Here is a 23,165-nt window from a genome sequence, read left to right on the forward strand (position 1 = left end):
AACTCTCTTTTTTGTTAGTTATGTGATGGTAAACCTAGTAAACCTAAGAGATTTTAGGTTAAAGAAGTAATATGTATAGAAGTTTGATAAGATAGCTGAATATAGCATAAATGATTATTAAAAGTAAAATTTTTCTCAATGCACTGAAATATGGAAATGGGGAAATGTTCCATTTTAAATAATGATGGAAATTTATAAAACTCCTAAGAATACATTTAATAGAAGTAACTGGGACATCTGGGTGTCTCCATTAAGTGTCCGACTCTTGGTTTTGGCTCAGATCATGATCATCAAGGTCATGGGATCAGGCCCATCATCAGGCTGTATGCTCAGTATGAAGCATGGTTGAGATTTTCTTTTTTCTTCTCTTTCTGCCCTTCCCCCTGCTTGCACATACCCTCTGTCTCTCATATCAATCAATCAATCAATAAAATATTTTAAAAAAGAAAAGTAACTACATGAAGAAAATGATCTAATCAAGAGTTGGGTGCTTAACCAACTGAGCTACCCAGGCGCCCCAAGAAGTTATGTCTTGCCAGATACCAGAACATTCATGGAGCCAGTGTGATCAGATCATTGTCATATTGAACTGGGAATTGGTCTGAGTAGATAGTCCAGAAATAGGTTTCACTTCAGATGAACATTTAATACACAGCAAAAGTATTCTTTAGTTCCATGAGAAGAGGCTGAATTAGTTAATTAAAGTAGTATTATATTAGTTTCAAGCATATAATGTGCCTTGATGATTTGTGTACATTACAAGATGATCACCATGATGAGTGTAGTTACCAACTGTCATCAGAGAGTTCTTACAGTACTATTGACTATATTTCCTGTGGTGTACTTAATTTATCTTATAGCTGGAAGTTTGTACCTTTTAATCCCCTTTGCCTATTTTATGCATCTCCCCACTCTGCTCCCCTGGCAACCACCAGTTTCTCTGTATTTATGTCTGTTTCTGTTTTACTTTGTTTGTTTCGTTCTTTTGAATTCCACATGTAAGTGAAATCATATGATTTAAAATTGTAGAATTTCTATTAGTAAAGATATTATTCACAAATGAATGAACTAATGAAATTTTAAAAGTCCACCATTGACAGATAAACAGTGAAGACCTAATATACAGTAAGCTCTTGTAGACTGACAAGAAAATGACATGCAGTCCATCAAAAAACATTAGCAAAGGATGTGAATGAGTAATTCATGTACCATATGAAAAATGAGCCTCAGGCTCACTATTGGTGAAAGGAATTGGATTAGCCTGGTGAGGTTTGCCAAAGGGGATCATTGACTGCAGGAGGGCCCCGGTGTGCTCCTGCCTGAAGCACAAATGTGATTTCTGTAGCCTATCTCCCACTTGATGACTTTTTCTAACTTCTAAAAGAATGGTGTTGACTCTTACAACTTTCTGTGCTACCAACGATTTTTAACCTTTGTTGTAAGTCATGCTTTTCATTGTGTTTCATGTTTTCTTTCCCTGAGTTAACTCCGGCAATATAGGATATGTTCTATGAAAGTTAATTGTCTTTTGGGCACTACCTAGATGTGGCTTGCTTTATTTCTTTCATTCATTCATTCATTCATTCATTCATTCATTTATTTATTTATAAAGGTTTTATTCATGAGAGACAGAGAGGCAGAGACATAGAGAATAAGTTAAAGCATCTTAACATGTTTAATATTTAGACTAAAATGAAATCTGGATGAACATTTTTCATGCAGAGAGGTTAATTGTGAATATGCACAGTTGTGGTTTGCATAAAGTCATTTCCACTTGCAAACCCCATATTTGAGAGAATATACATTAAAACTCATTGCACCTGAAACTAATGTAACAAATCTACTTCAATTTAAAAAAAAAAAAAAAAGGAAAATTAAAATCCGGGGACAAAAATACTCATTGCAAGTTGCACTTGACCATTTATGTCTGAGTACCATCTTTAAGTAATAAACACATCTTAAGCTCATTTAATTTTCACAGCTTTAAAGATGTAGTAGAACTATAGCATAGCATGTCATGTCTCCATGGTGAGGATGAAGGGACCTGACTAGTCCGTTCTGGGGGTTGGTGGGTGTGGTGGTGGTTTATGGTCAGAGTCATTCCTAGCCCTTGACGTTGGTTTGCAGGGCGCTAGCTGACATGAACAATGATGGACGAATGGATCAAGTGGAGTTTTCCATAGCTATGAAACTCATCAAACTCAAGCTGCAAGGATATCAACTTCCTTCTGCACTTCCCCCCGTCATGAAACAGCAACCAGTTGCTATTTCTAGCGCACCAGCCTTTGGTAAGTATGAAAAGGACGTGGTTCCTATATTTCACCATATATTTTAAAAAGAAATATTTCCCCTTCTCAGTTTGTGACCTTGTGATAGTGTAGGAGGTGATTCTGTCCAAAAAATGATGGTCCTGGTCCCTTAAAGGGCAGAGAGTGCTGGATGAGAAGATCAGGTTTCACATTTGAACCCTAGCCTGTGTTAAAGAACAAAAGTTCACCTAAGTAAATTTGAAGTCATAATTGGCTTTATTGAGTGGTTCATGAATCCTGCAGCATCCCGTTGAGCAAATAGAGAGTCAGCACAGACTGTCAGGGTAAAAGGAATAAATTTGCAGTCTGCTCCTGCATCTCCCATCTATTCATTGCTCTTATGGCATCCTTGACCCTTCACAATGCCAGTTCTTCCTGTTGGCTTCATTTCCATAACATCTTTATTTTCCCCTGCCTTGAAACAGCTCCTTTGGATTATGGTATCTAGCAATATATTTCTAAATTCATAATATTGAGAGAACCGACCACATTAAATTCTTTCTTGGTACAAAATGAAGCAGGAGAAAATAAACATTATCCGAGTTCAAAACACAATTCCATATAAAGATCTTTTAGCCAGGTGTTTTTCTTAAAAACCCATCAGTAATTAGTTGGTGAAGATTACCAACAGTTCTGATTTCTTCTGTGTTCTCACCCTAGACTTTAATGGTTTAGGTTGATTTAAAGATTATAGTAATCAGATCTAATATCAGATGCATGCAAAAGTTCTTAGTTTAAACAAAACACAAAAATGGTGGCTAGAGTTTCCCTTTCTTCCTCCTGATAGATCTGATGACAAGTGATAAGGCAAAGTAGGTTTTGGGGCGGGGGGCAGTCAGTAGTAATGCAGGTGTTGTTTCTGATACAATGAATGATAAGCTGAGATGAATAAATGCTGTGGTTTAACTTAATAGATTTACTATTAAAAACCAATTGTGCAGTGCCGTTCTTTTGGTGAGGTTTAGCCACAAGACTGGCAATCATTAGGGGAAAGGTGCAGATTTGGGGTCAGGCACGAAGGACATTGATCCAGGAGAGAAAACAGAGAAACTCAGGAAATCATGCATGAGCAAAGGCTAGGACGTGCGGAGGTGAGGAGTACGTAAAGCCCACACTACATGACCAGGACCCTTGTGGGTCTTGTCCCTTGTGTGTCCAAAACCCTACGTCATTAGTTAGCCGGCTTATTTAAGTAGAAGTGGCTCTGAATCTTGGAAGGTCCCTGTAGCCAACATTTGGTCAGGACCCATGGGTTAAAACAGCTATAGGGTGTTTGGTTGTCTTTTGGCTTCCCTTCTGGTACTGCAAGAAAATACCTCTGGGAGGATAAAGAGTCAGAGAGCCAGAGGCATCCCATTTCCTCTTTTTTCCTCAAAACTGGGGAGTCAGTCATTCTTCCTCGAACATTTAATAGGTCTTCTCTTCTTCCATTCTGTAGCAGGACTTTCAGCTCTAGTAGTCATTGCTGATTTATTTCCATGAGGTTGTGACCTGTTGCCCAGGGGGTTTTACCACAGCCTAATAAGTAAGCTGCCCCTGCCTCTAAGGGAACCTGGGACTTCTGAGCCGCCATTCTGTCAGTGAGTCCTGGGCTCCTCCCCTAGGCTTCTTCCCACTGCCTTTCCTACCTTCCTTCTGGTCACATCAGCATCCTCCCGTAAATTATTTTCAAGAGGTGACTCACCAGGGAATATCAGAACATGAGAGAAGTTAAAAAGTACATTGTGTCCTAACCAGGTTTGCTTAGCTTTGCTCAAACATCTGACCTTTGCTGGTATTTCTAGTTCCACCTCTCACCTCAACCCGAGATAATTTTTTTTTTAACACTTCTTATGTGGCTACTTGAGAAGAAAATAATTTGTTACTAGGATCATGATTTTCTAGTTAATGTTAAAAAGGATCTGACCATGCATTTCCTAGCCCTTACACATTCTACCTTCACGTATCATATTTTATTTGGTCACAATAATGACCCTGAAATACGCAGAAATTAGCCCCGTTACGTAAATGAGAGAACTGAGATTCTGAGAAGGTAAACAGTTTGCTTAAAAACCATATTCCTAAAAAGTGAAGTCAAGCCTGTCCAGACATACAGTTTTTCAAAGGCTCTTGGTTGTTTTTTTTGTTTTGTTTTGTTTTGTTTTAAGATTTTATTTATTCATGAGAGACACAGAGAGAGAGGCAGAGACACAGGCAGAGGGAGAAGCAGGCTCCACGCAGGGAGCCCGACATGGGACTCGATCCCAGGACTCCAGGATCACGCCCTGGGCTGAAGGCAGCGCTAAACCCCTGGGCCACCGGGGCTGCCCCCTGGGCCACCGGGGCTGCCCGTTTCTTGGTTTTCTTACTACCTTCTCTCTTCCCACCTTCATTATCATCAAACCATATGGATGGCATGGAGTGTCACTGTTCCACGGTTCATTGTCTGCATGGGTGCTAAGGCACATGTTAACATGTGGAATTAGGGCCAGCTGGGAGTTGAGCGACCATTTTGATCAACTCCCCTCTGTTAAAGAAAGGAAAAAAGGGATGTAGTGATACTCTGACTTGCCTGAGGGCAGCCAGCTGTATTCCAGGAAATTCTGTGTGCCTGATATCTTCTTCCTTCAGTGTGTTTACACGCAGAATAATTATTTTTTGACTCTTGAGTCTGTTTCAGGGGGAGTTTGTCTATTTATTTATTTATTTATTTATTTTGCCAGATCCCATAGTTTTATTAGGCTAATTCATTATGATTATGCTTATTTATTATTATTTTTTAGAGTGGGGATGAGTAAAGAGAGAGGGAGAGAGAGAATCCCACGTAGGCTCTGTGCCCAGTGTGGAGCCCAACACAGGGCTCAATCTTATAACTCTGAGATCATGACCTGAGCTGAAATCAAGAGTCGGACTCTTAACTGACTGAGCCACCCAGGTGCTCCAGATTAATCTATTATTTTTAACCCCCTAATGCATGTCCTATTTGCTTGGAATACATTGGTAAGCAAGACAGCATGGCTCCTGCTTCTATGAAGCTTCTTGTTAAGGTGGGGAAAGTAAGCAAATAGATGAATAGTTTCAGGATAAGATAAGTGCAATCAGTTCTATAAAATGGTAATATGATAGAGGTACTGATGGGAGAAAGTTATCGCGGTAGAATTCTCTGAGGAGAGATGACTCTGAGCTGACTTAGTGATGAGAGCCATGTGAAAACCTAGGGGGCAAACCTTCCAGGCAAATGGAACAGTAATTAACAAAGGTCCTAAGGCAAAAATGAAGTTGGTATGTGCAAGAAACAAACATGAGAACATGGTAGCTGAGGTTTTGGTAGGCGTTGAGGTCAGGGAGGTAGGGCAAGAGCCAGATGGTTTAGGGCCTAATAAAACCATTAAGGAGTTAGGAATTTCTTTCTAAGTGCAGTTGAAAGCTGCAGAGAACTTATGGGTAGGAGAGTACATGGTTGATAGGCTTTTAGAAAAAATAATCTATCTTATGTGAGGATTGGATTGCAATAGTAGAATCAGGGAAATCAGTAAGGAGGGTTTTTTTTATAAAGATTTTATTTATTTATTCATGAGAGAGTCAGAGAGGCAGAGACATAGGCAGAGGGAGAAGCATGCTCCCTGCGGGGAGCCCAATGCAGGGCTTGATCCCGGAACCCTGGGATCACGACCTGAACCAAAGGCAGGCGACCTGAACCAAAGGCAGACAGACGCTCAACCACTGGGCCACCCAGGCGTCCCTAGTAGGGAGATTTTCGCTGTGGGCAAGAGGTAATGGAGATTTAGATCTGGGTAGTAATAATCGCTATGGAATACAGGATAGGTTTAGATTCATTATATTCTGTATTTTGGAGAAAAAGCAAATCAAGTTTTGGTCACGTTAAGTGTGAGGGCTCTGGTGGTTTTCTAAGGAGGCAGGTGAATCCATGAGTCTGGAACTCTGAGGAGGGATCCATCAGCTCTGGGAGAATTTGAGTATGGATGGCAATGAAAGCCCTGGGACTGGATGGAGTATCTTAGGATGGGGCCCCTAGGTGGCTCATTGGTTGAGTGTCTGCCTTTGGGTTAGGTCATGATCCCGGCATCCTGGGATCGAGTCCCACCATCTGGCTCCCCATAGAGAGCCTGCTTCTCTCTCTGCCTCTCTCTCTCTGTGTGTCTCATGAATAAACAAATAAAATCTTTAAAAAAGTTTTTTTAAAAAAGGACTATCTTAGGATGTGTAGCTAGAGGAGCCAGAAGACCTAGGACCAGTCCTTGCCATGCTGTGATATTCAAAGGTGTATTAAAAGGGAAGAAGGAAGAAACAATGGAGGAGGTTGGTGTCCTAGTAGCCAAGAAAACATTTTTCAAGGAGGGTGTGTTCTCTTGTTTGAGTTGCTTCTGAGATTGAGTGAAAATAGGACAGAGAAGTGATTGGATTTGGCAAAATGAATTTGTACACGACTTTCTGAAAAGCAGTTTCATTGGAGTGGTAGAGACAGAAGCCTGATTGGAGACTTGGAAGAGGGGAGAGTTGTACCGTAAAGGAGAGATAAAGTTGGAGGAGCATGTCTGCTGAAGGCTGGTGTGCTTAGGGTGGGAAGTGCCCCTTCACTTTTAGAGAAGAGAGGGAAAACCCAGTGGTTGAGGAGAGATGGGGGGAAATTCCAGGAATTAAGATTTAGCATAGTCAAGAGATGCTCTCCAAAACATAGCCTCCAGTATGCATTTCCTTAGAAATCTTTGGAAAATATTCCTTCATAAAAGTAGTCAGTTGGTAAAAGGATGATAGTCTTCGTAGCAGCTATTTAAAAGCTTCCACTTGTGACAAGTTCCTACACTTGAGGAGAAATGACTGGGAGTGGAATCAAAATTGAACAGGGCAGTGACACAGACATTAAAGAAAGGGAATGGTCCAGACCAATGTGGGGGTGGAGAACAGAAGCTGGAAATCCCAGGAAGCAAGGCTCACATAAAACCAAGCAACAGGCAGGATTGGGCAAGGTCAAATCCCACACAAAGTTATTAGTAGAGAAAGGAGTATAAAGAGCTAAATAACGCCCCCGTGAACAGTGACAGCACCCCAGTAACCTGTGATTTCAAAACAAGCTAAAAAATATGAAGAAAACGACACCAGTCCTAAAAGACCAACACAATCAGAATTTTAAAGCCTCAGAAGTTAAAGTAACAGAACTCAGGAAAGGAGGAGAAATAACAGAAAAAGTCATATCAGAAACAGAGACCAAACTAGACGCAGCACAAGAGGTGCTATCAGAAGAGAAAAAGAAGGGGAAATGGGCAAGATTTCAAAAATAAAAACAAAATTAACAAGAGAGAAAAAGGACTTGAGAAAAAGTGACCAGTGTTGAAGGCAGAGGAATTGAATATAAGGTATTGGTAGTCGCTAAAGGAGAAAACCAAAGCAAGGGAAGAAAACAAATGGTAAAGATCAGTTCAAGACAACTTCCTGGAAATAAAGGATTTGAAATTAAAAGAGGATATCATGTGCTTGAGAATATCCTCCTGCAGAAACCAGTGCTAAGATAAATTCCAATAAAAAAAAATTATTTGGGTATGTAGAAAAAGGAAGCACATGACTTATGAGGGAAAGAAAATTAGAATATCCTCAGACTTTTCTACAGCAGTGCTTTATCCCATAAGATGGAATGATGTATTTAGTATTATCAAGGAAAGACTAAGCCAAGAATTTTGTGTCCAGAAGAACCACATCACCTAATTTTCCAGCTCTCTGGACACTAACATTATTTCATAATTAAACTCAACTCTGATGGCAACTACTGGAGTTAGCGTCAGATTCCTCTGGTGGAAGGGCCCACTCCCACAAGATTGTCCTCTCTTCACACTTGAGTCACAAGCACTGGATTCCTGGAGTATCTGTACTTCTGTCCAACTTGACTACGAAGTCAGAGGCTCCCACTCACCCTGCTTCCCCTTTCTGTAATTAGAACAGCTCACTCACAAAACTCAGGGAAACATTTATTTAGGTCCATCAGTTCCTTATAAAGGATATGATGATGGATACGTACACACAGGCGCATAGGGCACATATAAGGGTGAGGCCCTGAAGGTTCCTGAGTATAAGAGCTTCTGCCCCCATGGAGTTGGGGTGTGCCACCCTCCCAGCACATGGAGATGTTTACCAGCCTGGAAGCTCTCCAGACCCTGTAGTGCAGGAGTTTTATAGAGGCTTCATTGCAGGTGTGATTGTGACATCCTTGGCTGTTGATTAGCTCAATCTCCAGCCCCAATACCCTCCCCTGGGGTCTGTGTGGAGGCGAGGAGGGATGGGGTGGGATTAAAAGTTGCATCCCACTAGCCATGCCGCGGTCTTTCCCATGAGCAGCTCCTGTCCTGCATCTATTTAAGGGCCCCCAGCCCCAAGCCACCTTATTCAAAATACGGAAAGGCACTCTCATCACTCCAGCAATTCCAGGGGTCTTAGAAGCTCCTGTGTCAGGAACCAGGGACCAAGACCAAATATTTTAACAAAAGATGTTCCTATCAGTCAGGAAATCACAAGGGTTTTAGGCACTTTGCCAGGAACCAGAACCAGGAACTGGGGACAAAGACCAGATATGTATTTCTTATTATGTCACAATATCACAAGTTCAGACAAAGAAACAAAAAGGAAACATTTATTTTAGTTCTATCATTTCTTCACTCTGGTTAGAATACTTCTATAAAGAGAAACTTCCCTATCAAATGTTTGGTTACTCTGAGGTTCAGTATGTAAAGGAAAAGCAGAATGGATGCGTGATTTCTTTTCCTTGTATATTTATACTAGTTTTCAGGATACATTGATTACCTGTGGTGGCCAATTAGGATTTTTTTGTTTTTTAATATCGTTATGAATTCATAAACTTAATTCTCTTTGGTGGCTGTAGTCCATTACAGTTATTCATATTGATTTTCAACTTTGGCCAGTAGATCCCTCTTAAGGTTGGCTCTTTTGCCCTTAGGATGGGATACTTGACATAAGTTTTCATATTCTCCAAAATGATTAATCTAAATTTATTTATACATTTTTTCCGATTTTATATTTTTTTTAAAGATTTTTATTTATTTATTCATGAGAGACACAGAGAGAGAGAGAGGCAGAGACACAGGCAGAGGGAGAAGCAGGCTCCACACAGGCAACTTGATTCAGGACTCGATCCTGGGACTCTAGGATCACGCCCTGGGCCAAAGGCAGGCACTCAACTACTGAGCCACCCAGGGATTCCTGAATTTATATTTTAAATGGAAATATATTACAACTGGACAGTGATTTGCTTCTTTGAAGACTCCTGAATTAATTATTCAATGTGGAGAAAAGTGATTCCATGTGAATTCTGTGGGGATTTTTTTCCTTCCCAGGTATAGGAGGTATTGCCAGCATGCCACCACTTACAGCTGTTGCTCCAGTGCCAATGGGATCCATTCCAGTTGTCGGAATGTCTCCACCTCTAGTATCTTCTGTTCCTACAGCATCAGTGCCTCCCCTGGCTAACGGGGCTCCCCCTGTTATACAACCTCTGCCTGCATTTGCTCATCCTGGTACGTGACCTGCTGAATCCATAGACTGAATTTTTACGACGTGTATTTTACTCTTCCTTCTTGCTGAATCTTCTGTCTTCAATTTCTGATTATATTTGAGTGGCATTTTGTTCCAGAGGAAAATATTTCCCTTTTTCATGTAATATCTCATTTTTCCTGATATGTTAAATAGGGTATGCTAGGCTAGAGAGAAGTAAAGGAGAATAAAATTGTGGAGCTTTGGTACCATTATGGGCAAAGATGAACTCAACAGCTAAAACCAAGAGCTTAATTTCCTTTCTAGGGCCTGACAATAACAAGTCCAGTTGGAGCAGTATTTGAACATTTTTTTTCCATGTGTCAGTTACTACTTTTCTTTAGTTGCTATGAATTGCTGATAAACGAGCTATTCCCTTAGGAGTAGGATTACTTGCAGGGAGAAAAAAGGACATTGCCTTTTTTTTTTTTTTTTTTTTTTGGAGGAGGCATAGTAATATTGGGCAGAAGGGGGAAGGAAGTTTGTTATATGGCTAGATACATTAAGGATGGAGTATTCCCTGCTCTCTTCACTGAAGGAAAGGATTAGAAAGTTCCTGGTGTAGCTAATTTCATTCTGAGACTTTACTTGAAGTCTTTTCCCTTTAGTGAAAATAAAGCAAACCTAAACTGTAGACATGGTCTACAAATCTTAGAAAATTCTTATCCAGTGGGAGAAGTATTTTTTTTTTTTAATTTAATTTGTTTATTCAAGAGAGAGAGCAGGGGGAGGAGCAGAGGGCGCGGGACAAGCAGACTGTGAGCTGAGCATAGGACCTGTTGCTGGGCTTGATCTCATGACCCTGAGATCATGACCTGAGCCAAAACCAAGAGTTGGACAGTTAACCGACTGAGCCACTCAGGCACCATGGGGGAAGTATTAAAAAAAAAAAAAATACTTTGAATGTGTCTGAAACATTCACTAGTGATGATGGCGTGGAGTTTTAGCCATGGATAATGATTATATGTGAATCATTATTTCTCTGCCCAGCTACCTGGGTTTATTACATCTGTCAAGATCTATCTCTAAGTTATAGCCAAATGTACCACATTTTTTTTTTCTTTCTATAAGATTCTCTTGTGCCATGTACTTCACCTTTCATTTGTGACCATGGCTGCAGATGTGATGACAGCTGAGAAAGTTGTTGCAGTTGCTTTTTTAGTAGTATCTGTGAATCCACGTGCTCTGTCTTGTTTTCTTTTGTGACTGATGGCAAATGTTATAAGACAGTAGGCAGGGATGAGGGGAACGAGGCTAAGGCTCCAGAGTTTTTTCCTGGCACACTGCTAACCAGCCAGAATGAGAATCAGACATAAGAGCTGAGCCTCCCTAGTATCCCATGTTGTCTGGCCAGGCCTGCAAGGCTGGGACTTTTTGTCTTTTCCATCTGGAACTAATACTTCCACTCTTCCAGCACAGTTAAGAGAATGCCATATTCTATGTATTTAAGCTGTTGTTTCTTTAACTAATGGGACGGAGTCTATAAAGTGTGATATGAAAAGCTTAACAAAGAGTTAAATAACCATTTCTATTTAGTAAGGTGATTTTCAGCAGGAATGAATAAATCTGGAGGACTTTTTGTCCAGTCACAAGGAGGAATAACTCATTTTGAATCCTGGGTGAAAAGGGAAGAATAATTTCTGCCTCAGATTTGGTGACTCTGTATTCTCATTTTTGTTAATAGGGACATGATTCTTTTCTTTGTAGAGTTAAAATTATTCAAAGTCTATTTATTTTTACAGCAGCCACATTGCCAAAGAGCTCTTCCTTCAGTAGATCTGGTCCCGGGTCACAATTAAACACTAAGTTACAGAAGGCACAGTCATTTGATGTGGCTAGGTAAGTGTGCTTGTTTTTTAAATGGGCTTTTGGGTAAAAGCTATTATCTGATTAACTTCTAAAACTAAAAATGAATTAGCTATGTTCTTTATTATCTTTTATTTTGAAAGATGCCAATAATTAGTGCTGGATAATGTTACCAGGTTTTATCACTTATATGTTGCAGGGATGATGAATAAAAAACATGACATTTCCTAAAAAAGCTTTGGGTGTTATTTTTTTAACAAGGAAAACAAATAGGTATCAGTTTTACTAATGTTCACAAATATTAAAATCGAACTCTAGGTAGGAGAGGAAAATTAGCTATTTTGTATTGGTCATTTTAAAGTATATGTATAAAAATTTTTATATGAAGATTGGAGCCACAGTTCACCTTATTTTTTTATTCTATCTCAGATAATCTCATGGAATCTATATGGATTGTTACTGAAACCTTATTTAAAACCACCTTTTATGAAGTGAATTATTCAGATTAGTGGATAATCATTATTAATCAAGTATGTGGCCCAATTTTGGCAAAGTTTATATGACCTTACTGCTTACATTTTGACCAATCTTGGTTTCATATTCTCTTTCATATTTTTATTTCCTTTTATCTCAAATTTTTTCCCTTGCATATTGTTACACAAGATGAAAAGTTAAGTCTCTTCATAAGCCACCTCCAAACTTTTGCAATTAAAAGGGGACATAAATGAAGATGATTCCATCTTTTCTTGTTTCAGTCCTCATTAGAAATCTTTCCTAAGTGACTCAAGTCATTTTCCCACTTCTAAGAGAAGAGTGCGTTGAATATAATTGAACAATTTATAACCCTTTATAAAATGATTTAAAGGAAACCCATAAACTGAAAATCACCATGCTGAATGCTGATGTATATACATTAGCTCTTGGGATATGCACTATCTTCCCTATAAGATGACTCGATTTTTCTATGTTGTAGATGAGGAGCTCAGAGACATTAGTAATTTGTCCAAAATAACGCAACTTAGAAGTGACAGAACCAAGAGTTTAACTGAGTACTTTCTGATTTTTAAGGCATGAGTCCTTAACCATAGCAGTTTTCTCTGGAAACTTTAGTTAATGGTGGTATACAGATATTTGTGTTCCACTCAATTAAGGTTTTACTCTGAAGATTTAGGAATATTATTACCAAATACCTCATTAACCCCCCACAGCCACCTGCAGTAGATACTGTCTCAGAATTGTGAATGAGGAAGTAAATCCCGAGAGGTTATAATCCTCACTGATGGTTTACATTTTACCACAAGTTTGAGCAGAGATGTAAATTCAAGGTGATCTATAACTGAATTTTGGATTTCTTAGTCTTTTCCCTTTGCCATGGTGAAGTTTTGAGTTTTCTGTGACTCTCCACAAGAGATTTTCAAATCCACCATAAAATTGATTTGTGACATAAGAATGAATAAAAAATCAGTATTAGCAAACATTAATGCTATTAGGACAACTGATTTTGGAGGAAGGAGTTTGGTAGTCATCTTATTAATAATTTAAATTTCCAGCACATTTTTAGAATTTGGCATCTAAATTTTGGATACCTGTTAATGAGGCTTTTAGTCCATTTAAATTTTCAGGAAAGTCTCAGCTGAAAACTATGACTTGATAAGTATAATCTGGGGTAGCTTCTGTGTGCAACACCCTATATTCCTGGGGTGTAGGGGAAAGATAATTAGCTTCTGACAAGTAGGCAAGAGTTGGAATCAGCAAAATATTAGTTTAAAATGAGAGCGTTGTTGCAGAAGTACTCACAGCAGAAACAATATTGGTAAGTGTTTTTTTACTAAGAAATTTATAATAATTGAAATGTGAATATAATTAGGTACTTTGCAAGAGTTTGGGAGCAGTTTCATATACTTTATGAAGTGTATAAGTATAAGCATGTAGATAAACATATATAAATGATGACTAAGAGGTTCACTTTGTGATTAGAATTTTGCTTTTACCTATGAGAAATAAGTATTTTTGTTGAAATCAAAGGAAATTGCAAATGGGGCCTTAGTTATAATCTGCCCTGGAAGTGGAATGCAGATTTTACTGAGAGCTTAGCCATTACGTTGAAATTGCCCTCCTTAGACACCAGGCTCTTAACAAGCCATTGGTGCCAGTTGTGATACTTGGCGTGGAACTACTCTAAGGACCTGATCACTAAGGAGGTATAGACCCATCTGACTGCTGGTAGGCTTCTCTTTGGTCCAGGGTTGCAACACATTGTCAAGAGAACGCAGCAGTAGGTGGCAGACAGGAAAGCAAAGCTCCTTCCATTACGACTCCGATGATTTGCCATGACCCGGACATGTTCTCTTCTCTCTGGGACACTCTCCACTCGTGGGAATTTAAACTTCCCAGAATGAAATGATTTCCCTTCATGAAGAAATGAATGCATTTTGCTAACCAGAAAGTTACAAACATTCAAGAATTAATATCTTTAAAGGGAGTTATATGTGGGCTACCAGCATTGCTCTTTAATCCAAAAGAACTGTTCCAGAAGTTTGGGAAAGCCTCGACAGTAGTGTATCACTTCAGTTCCAGGGAGATTTTTTTTCCATATCTTGTGGAACCTTTAAATTATTAAGTCATATCTCTAACTTGGAACAGTCACTTGGTCCATTGTGTTTACCCTTGATTCTGGAAAAATAATGAGTGTTTCTGTTTTGAGAGAAATATTTATAACCATAAAATATGGAAAGACTCATTACAGAACATTCAGAAGTAGCGACTAGAAAGGGAATAAAATGTTAAAGCTGTTTTCTAGGAAGTTCTTCATTAACTGTTATTAAAGAATTTGAATATGTTCCTCATCATTAATCTTCTTTCCCCACAGTGTCCCTCCCGTGGCAGAATGGGCTGTCCCTCAGTCATCCAGACTTAAATACAGACAGTTATTCAACAGTCATGACAAAACTATGAGTGGACACTTAACAGGTATTTACAAATGAGACTTAATCTGGTGAAATATGATTTTGATTCCAAGTGCAAATAGCTTCCAGATGTTGGACCATAGATACTCTCCAAATGTCTTTCTCAGTTTGCTTTTTGTCTAAACAGGGATTTTTTTGTCCCTCTTATCTTGAGTTCTCATCTACTGATAATGCCACAGTTCCTTTCTTCTCGAGTGCCACAGGCTTTGAACCCCATTGGTTCTTGGTAAATGGAACATAGGCCCAGGAGCCTCCTGCACAGTGGATGCCACTAGTATGTGGATCAGAGCGCTAGCACAGAAACCCTGCTGCAAACCAAAACTGGTTCAGGTTCTGAAGCCCAGCTTTGTACATGAACTTGAAACTATCCACTCAAAGAGTCTGTGTTTAAGGCAGCTTGCAGAGTGATGATAATTGATTGAGTAGTCTGGAGCCTGGTTCTGCCACTAACTAGTGGGAGGTCGCTTTTACCTAGTAAGATCTTACCTCTTGTACAAGAGGTCAGAGTTAACTTACTGAACTCCATGTATTAAAAAAAAAAAAAAAAAAAAAATTCTGTTATCTATATCAGAAGAGTAGAAAGGACTTTAGGATACTATCCAGCAACCTTTCTAATGAGAGTTAAACACCTAAAATTGATGAGAGAATTACAAAGAAAAGTGTAATTTTAATAAGGAGACTCGAGACCTCTGATTTGAACATTGAGAAGGGAAAACATGTGACTGCCTTTTAACAAATACAGAAGGAAAGAGAAGGAGTTAATTTTCCTGAAGTGCAGAAACATATCTTAAATTTCTAACTCTTACTGTCGTGTGTGTGTGTGTGTGTGTGTGTTTTGTGCTGTCACTTACCATTGTAATTTTTACTTCCAAAAGAAAAGTTCATCTGTTAAAAAACATAGTGATATCTGGAAGGCCTGATCTAATCTTCAGCCTTATCCCTAATAAAGGATCTCAGTGGTCTTCTCAAATAAGTATGTATCTGAGGGGGCAGTCGTAATTACACACAAATTTTCTAAATGCCACGCTCACTCTCTGCTAAAGCATAGCTGTCATTTTTATATATAACATAGGAAACCAGTCCAGCTTTTAACAGGCTCTGAAGGAATATTCAGGAGTATACTTTTAAGTATAATTCAGCATGGTCTGCTTCACACCAGTGCTCTATACAGACCTGGAACTACATTGTCCGTGAATCTGAGAACAATTCTTCAAAGCATTGTTGGTGTTTGCTGTGAATCAATTAAAATAGTATTCAGATGTGATATATTGATGTAGAAATTCTCTTTCTTGGTAGGACCTGTGTTTTATAACCGACATGCAGTGTCTTCACCCCAAAGATAATGACGCAAGCACTTGAATATTTAGACCTTTATTTTATTTTATTTTTTTTTTAATGATAGTCACACAGAGAGAGAGAGAGAGGCAGAGACACAGGCAGAGGGAGAAGCAGGCTCCATGCACCGGGAGCCCCACGTGGGATTCGATCCCGGGTCTCCAGGATCGCGCCCTGGGCCAAAGGCAGGCGCTAAACCGCTGCGCCACCCAGGGATCCCTAGACCTTTAAATATGTGAGGAAGACAGTAAAATTTAAAGTACACCTGAAAAAGCAGATTTTGTTAATGTTTATCTGTGTCCTTACCTGTCTGAGCTTCTGATACGAGCTTGTCCACTATAGGAAGTGAAGCTAATCTAGCAGTGGCACAATTTACTCCACTGGTTACCTGGGTTCATTTAGCTGATACACTTGTTTAGGTGGGTACCCCCTTCTTGCTTCACAACTTGATGTATACTATTACACCCTCTTAAAAGAGACAATCTTAAAAAATAGAGAGAGCCCATTCTTTAATCAAGATTATATAAGTAGCTGCAGAATTCTGGTAATCTTATCAATGCTAGCCTTCTCCCCAGAAAGGAATTTTATTAATCTTGTGTCCTGAAACAATGGGTATGCTATTGGTTATTCATCTATTAATCACAAAAGCTAAGGTGTTAGTCATTGTTTGAGATAAAGCATTAACTTCATTTAATTCTGACTAGCATGCTTCTCTACAAAAATGTGGATGCCTATAGTAGGACTTACGAACTTGAGGTTTCTGCTTATCCCCATAATGTTCCCATATAAGCCAGCACCCCAAAGCTGGTATCTTTTTATGGATGTAGGCTTCCACAGGATATTCTCTGTACTGAGTTCAATTTTACCCTGTTGTGTTATGCTAAGAGGCTATCTTAGGTGTTGGTGGTGTATTTTGATGTTTATAACCTTGCGTTAGGACGTACAGAGTTAAGTATTAGTGTTGCAAAAAACAGTTGTGGTCTTCTAGTGTGGTAGTGAACAAACTTTTTCTGTAAAGAACAAAACCATAAATATATTAGGCATGCATTTTGTCTGTCACAGCTACACAACTGTGCTGTTGTAGTATAAAAGTAGCCATGTATCATGGTTAAATGAATGGGTGTGGCAGTGTTTCAAGAAAACTTTATTTACAAAAACACATGGTGAACCAGATATGGCCTGTGGGCTGTGGCTTACCAATCACTTACAGATCATTTCTCTCACTTCAGAGAGGAAGGAACTTATTCTTAGAGAGTGAACGTACTTTTGTTAAATGTCACAGGCCATTAGGGAGTAGGAAGAGTCAGGACCAGAATCCAAATCTCCTCATGCCCATCCAGGTCCAGGACAAGTTCTTTTGGTTCGTTTATTATTATATTTTTTATTGGGAGTAGGTGAAGTACTAACTTCCTTTTATGTAGTTCTGAAGTGGAGAGAATTGTTACAAGTATAAATTAAAGCGTTCACTAAAGTTTTGCTAATTCTCTTTTAATGTTCCAACACACTAAGTACCATATTAGAGACTAAACAAAATGATCAGTCTACATTCCTCATTCCAGATATCACAGAACTTTTAGAGCTTTCACATTAATTCAGTTAAGATTGCTTCTTATTCTTAGAGACTTCCAGTACACACACACACATATTCATCCAACAGGAATGTGTGTATATATTTGCCCAAACCTAGAGGGTTCACTCTTCATAATAGCTCCAAACTGGAAATTGTCTGAATGCCCATCAACAAAATGGATGTATAGATTATTACATTCACAAAATGGTACATCACACAGCAGTTAGGGTTAATGTTCTACAACCACATGCAATACGTTGAACAAGATAAGCCAGACTTAACAAGGACACACTGTGCTGTTAGAAATTGAGCTACACTTGGTTGGGGGAATGATTAGAAGGGAGCTGGAGATGGGGTACCTGGGTAGCTCAGTTGGTTTAACTTCTGACTTTTGATTGCAGCTTAGGCCATGATTTCAAGGTGATGGGATGGTGCCCTGCACTGGGCTCCATACTGGGTATGGAGACTGCTTAAGATTCTTTCTCTCTCTCTCCCTCACATCTCCTCTCTTAAAAAGAAAAGGAGGGGGGCTATGGTTGGAGAGGGTTCCTGGGGTGCTGTTTCATAATCTAGGTATGATTTACTTGAAAAATTTTCAGTTGGGAAAATTAAACTCTATACCTCTGCATGTGTTAAAATTCATATGTGTATGTTGATGTGGCTTTTCTGCCCACAATTTATATGTAAATAAAAGAATTTGTCTCCAATTTACCATTAATTGAGCACTTTTTATATGCTAGCACTATGCTAAGCTCCATGTTATATTTCTTATTTGATGGAGCACAGACTTATAAATCTGGAAAGGACATCTGAAATGAGAAAACTGGGTCCAATTAATGAGGAAACTGCCTGCCCCGAGTCCTGTGGCAAGTTCTCGGGCACTTCCTGTGCTGACACATTGAGGATAATTCTCAGTGGTCCCTAACCACTACTGCTTGCCATGCAAAAAACACATCCACTTGTGTGTTTTTTTGATGAGGTGCCATTTGAAACATGAAATAGCTAAAAGCAAAAATGTATACATGGCAGTCTTCCCAACAAAATTGTTAAAATTCCCCGTTCCATGGTCCATCGGTTATCTTGGGGCCACACCTTGAGAGACAGTGATAGAAGCTGTATTTGTCTCTCTCTTCCTAACCCTGGTTTATTTCAACACACAAAATTTCTCACTGTAGACTTTATGTGATATCTTAGCTCAGTTTCTTGCCAGAGATGAAGATATTTACGAGTATTTTAAGAAATCAGAGCTGATTTGGAGAGCAGAGTTGGAATTCCAGGAATTCTTTATTGCTAACATAAGAAATGATTGTAATGTTAGCCATTTGTGCAGCCTTGAGCAGGTCACTATTTTTTTTTTAAGTCTGTAATGAACCGGTTACAAGGGTTGTCCTCTCTAAGGTCCTTCCTCCTCCAAGATTCTCTGAATCTTCTCCGATAGTGGGCCTGGTGGAGGCAGCAGGTGGTGGTAGAAGATGCTGAGTTTAGAGACAAGAAGTTTCAGCTTTGACAATAAAAGCCTGATACAAATAGAGATGATAATCCAGACAAAAGGGCAGGTTACACTTTGAAACTCTAATCTTCTACATACTCTGTTCATTAAACATCCATTTAACAAGAATTTATTGAATATGTGCCAGATGCTGTGGCGTGCTTTGTTTTTTGTTTTTGTTTTTTTTTTTTCCCTTTTCATTGGAGCTTAATTTCCTTTTGAAAAAGCCCCTTGGGTAATAGCAAATATTGTTTAAGCACTGTGATTGCATGATGAGATTTCATGGTACTTTATGTGCACAACACTGGTCTTCCTGGACAGTGAAGATTTGCTGATTCATCTTTATATTTTTTTCCCTGGTTTCTGTTTAGGTCCACAAGCAAGGACTATTCTTATGCAATCAAGTTTGCCACAGGCTCAGCTGGCTTCAATATGGTAAGGAATAAAAAGTTCCTTGGTTTGTATAAAGTGGCTTTAATTGATATAGCTTCATGGGTCCTTAGTTTAATACCATTATTTACAAGTGGGGATGTAGGGATTATGATTAATTTCCCAATGATTACCTCTCTTACTCTTTCCTCTTTTTGATTTTGAAAAATACAAAAGCAGAGAAATTAATGAATTCTCTAGAATTCCTAATACAGTTTAAGTAAGTCACAATTTGTGACTAGTTCTGGTTCTCTTCTCCTTTCCGGTTATTTTAAGCCAGAGCACAGTGATTATAGCCTTTTCGTCTGCAAATATTTTAGCTTGTTAATCTCCAAAAGAGATAGGAATTTTCTCCACCAAAGTTAATCAGATAGTGATGAGATTCCTTAGATTGCCTCATAGCTTTTTGGAGTTGATTTGTTCAAATCTGATGCTAATAAACCTGTATTTTGCATCAGTTGGTTGACACATCTTTTACGTGTTCTATAAACTCCTCTTTGTTCTCTAACCACCCCCACCCCCACCCCCCCCAGAAAAGAAAAGCCCAAATTGTTTGTCCTATAGTTTCTTTTAGTCTATCTCTTGGTTGTTGGTTGCCTCCTTGTGTTAATTTATTCCTGTGTTTCCTATAGATCTATAATGGGATCTTGAGCAAGGTATCTACACCTCAACACTATTGACCTTTGGGCCTGATAATTTTTTGGAGGGGCTGTCTGTGTATTGTAGGTTGTTTAGTAGCATCTTTGGCTTCTACCTGCTAGATTCCAGTAACATGACCCCCACCCCCTGTTGTGACAATCAAAGATGCCCCCATGTGTTGACAAATGTCCCGGGGGTACACAATCATACCACTGATGAGAACCACTCATGAGATTCAAATTTGATTTTTTTTTTTTTTTTTTGGCAGGACTACAGAGATATTACAGTGTACTTTCATCAGAGGCACATAAATGTCTCTATTTTGCGATGATTTTTTTTGGGGGGGGGATGTTGGGTAACGATGGAGTGAGAGGGGATCCCTGGGTGTATCAGCGGTTTAGCGCCTGCCTGCCTTCAGCCTGGGACGTAATCCTGGAGTCCTGGTATCGAGTACCGCATGGAGCCCGCTTCTCCCTCTGCCTGTGTCTCTGCCTCTGTCTCTCTCTATCTGTGTCTCTCATGAATAGATAAATAAAAACTTAAAAAAAAAAAAAAAAGGATGGAGTGAGAGGGAGAGAAAGAATCTTAAGCAGACTCTATACCAGCACAGACCCCAACATGGGGCTCGATCTCACAACCCTGAGATCAGGACCTGAGCTAAAGTCGAGTCGGGTGCTTAACGACTGAGCCATCCAGGTGCCCTTATTTTGTAATGGTTTTTAATAGCTTTTGGTTGCTTTAATTGTATACATGTGAGGTTCATGATTTTTGCCATAAGGTCCATTGATATGGTTGTTTCATAAATGGTCACATCTAGTGCTAGTCCCTACACTCATCCTGGTTCTTTCTGCTATGTATCAAAGCGTCTTCCTTTTGCAATAGAATAAGAATAATAGACCAGTTAGTAAACATAGCAGACCAATTAATAGGACACATCCAGATCTCTTTAAGCCTGGATATGTACCAGCATCCTAGAGCCCTCTGAAATGTAAACTTGAGATCTAACATTGATAGAGGTTGATTGGTAATTTATTGGGTGTTCTTGTGACACTAGAGTATATCTAAATGCTTATGTATTTCATTTATAACCAGTCCTCTTTGAAAAAAATACTTGAGTCTTCTCCTACTAGAATATTATTATATTCCCTTTCTGTACAGTAAAAAGATATGTTAAATAAATGTTTACAGCCAGGGGATCCCTGGGTGGCTCAGCGGTTTAGCGCCTGCCTTTGGCCCAGGGCGCAATCGTGGAGTCCCGGGATCGAGTCCTGCATCGAGCTCCCGGCATGGAGCCTGCTTCTCCCTCCTCCTGTGTCTCTGTCTCTGTCTCTGTCTCTTCGTCTATCATAAATAAATAAATAAATAAATAAATCTTTAAAAAAATGTTTACAGCCATTATTTAGGCAACTTTGGGGTGGGGGGAAGAATTCCACTTGCCTTCTAATTGAATTTACTTGGGAGTGGCTGGTAGTGGGGAAATGGGAAGGAGGAGAGGTCAAGGAAGATCAGGCTGGAGTCTGGCATCTGGAAAATGCAAAGTTAGAGTGACAGAAAGAAGATCACTGGTTCCCAGAGGCTGCAGGCAAGGCAAGGGAGTGACTCAGAAATACGCTGGAATTTTGGGTGGTGATGGAACTGTTCTGTATATTGTGATACACAACTGAATTCAGTGACACAATTGAACCTGTCAAAACTTGCAGAACTCTACTCTAGAAAGGGCAAATGTTACTGCATGGACATTCTACCTTTAATAAAAACTAGTTTATGCCACCTAAGGAAATTTCAGATTTAAGAGCAATTGCTTGATTTATGGCATCAGCAAAGCCAGGTTCCCAATGTAGTATCTGTCCTGTTGGCATTCTGGTGAAGAACTTTGTTGTTTTACATCCTCTTTTGGTATCCAGAAGTGATTAAGTAAAATCCCATTCTTAAACTTGCTGGAAATATCTATTTACTCTCATTAACTACTAGGGCAAGTTGATCATGAGGAAATCGTGGCCAGTGAATCTTGAGATTAAGGAGCAGCAAACATCTTGACCCTGGCTGAAGGCCATAGAGATCCACCCTTGTAGGTCTGGGTCAGCAGGGAGCCAGCTAACCTAAATGAGTAGAACCTGGCCTGCACCTGTTTTTGTAAATGAGATTTTATGCCCATTCTATGACTGTTTTCTTCCTAAAAGGGCAGAATTCATTGTGATAATTACCATGTCTTGCAAAGCTTAAATGTTTACTATCTGACCTGATAGTTTGCTGTACATAGTGTTTAAAGACACGTAGAATGTGAGTATGATACATTTTAAATGGGCTGGCAAGGCTTGAGAAGAGTATAATTATAATCATAGTTAACATTTGCTGAATGCTGAACACCATCCCAACTTTATGGATTGTCTCATTTTATCTTTGCAACAGTACTATGAAATAGGTACTATTTTTGTAAATGGAGGCACAGAGAGACTTAACTGGCCTAGAGTCAGAATAAGAAAGCAGAACATTTCAGTCACTTGGGAATAGTAACAAACATGCATTTTCATGAAGCTAGAATGTGATTAACTTTTTATTGAATAGGAATCTTTCTGACATTGATCAAGATGGAAAACTCACAGCAGAAGAATTTATCTTGGCTATGCACCTAATTGATGTAGCTATGTCTGGCCAACCACTGCCACCTGTCCTGCCTCCAGAGTACATTCCACCTTCCTTTAGGTAAGGAACATTTGGCTCTTTTGAGAAATTGTGTATTTTCCATGTGAATTTCAAACTGGGCTTTGCTGGCTGTGTATCTTTTAATCATTTTTATTCCTGGCAAGTAAATGAAATATCCATGAGTTGATGAAAATCTTCCTATCTAGGTCCTGTGTTAATCTTAGGCCTGTTCTGTTTTTTAAAGTAGCTATAGTATATTTGTAAAACACCAAAAGACTGGCGATTTTTATACCAATCTATGAAAGGCTGCCAAAAATTTTAGCAGTTAAAATGAAACCGTATTAACCTGTACATAGAACCTAAGATACGGGGATTTTGCCTGTGAATTCTACACGTTGGATAGGTAATGAAGTGTTGGCAATGTAGAAATTACAATCAGGAAG

At 39.2% G+C, this 23,165-nt stretch overlaps 1 protein-coding gene across 6 annotated transcripts in view; it reads left to right on the forward strand.

The window, feature by feature from the left end:
* ITSN1 (intersectin 1) overlaps window positions 1-23,165 on the forward strand; it is a 216,032-nt gene that overhangs the window by 79,446 nt on the left and 113,421 nt on the right. For all 6 annotated transcript variants that reach the window (XR_013368767.1, XM_077879070.1, XM_077879068.1 and 3 more), the window contains exons 5-10: window positions 2,128-2,288; window positions 9,650-9,829; window positions 11,588-11,684; window positions 14,521-14,621; window positions 19,383-19,446; window positions 22,645-22,782. Coding sequence is in view for 5 of the 6 variants with exons in the window: in XM_077879070.1 (XP_077735196.1) it covers window positions 2,128-2,288; window positions 9,650-9,829; window positions 11,588-11,684; window positions 14,521-14,621; window positions 19,383-19,446; window positions 22,645-22,782 (741 nt within the window). In the remaining variant the exon portion in view is untranslated. The remainder of the gene's footprint in view (window positions 1-2,127; window positions 2,289-9,649; window positions 9,830-11,587; window positions 11,685-14,520; window positions 14,622-19,382; window positions 19,447-22,644; window positions 22,783-23,165) is intronic.

Source organism: Canis aureus, chromosome 30 (genome assembly GCF_053574225.1).
Source record: "Canis aureus isolate CA01 chromosome 30, VMU_Caureus_v.1.0, whole genome shotgun sequence".
Classification (NCBI taxonomy): Eukaryota; Metazoa; Chordata; class Mammalia; order Carnivora; family Canidae; genus Canis; species Canis aureus.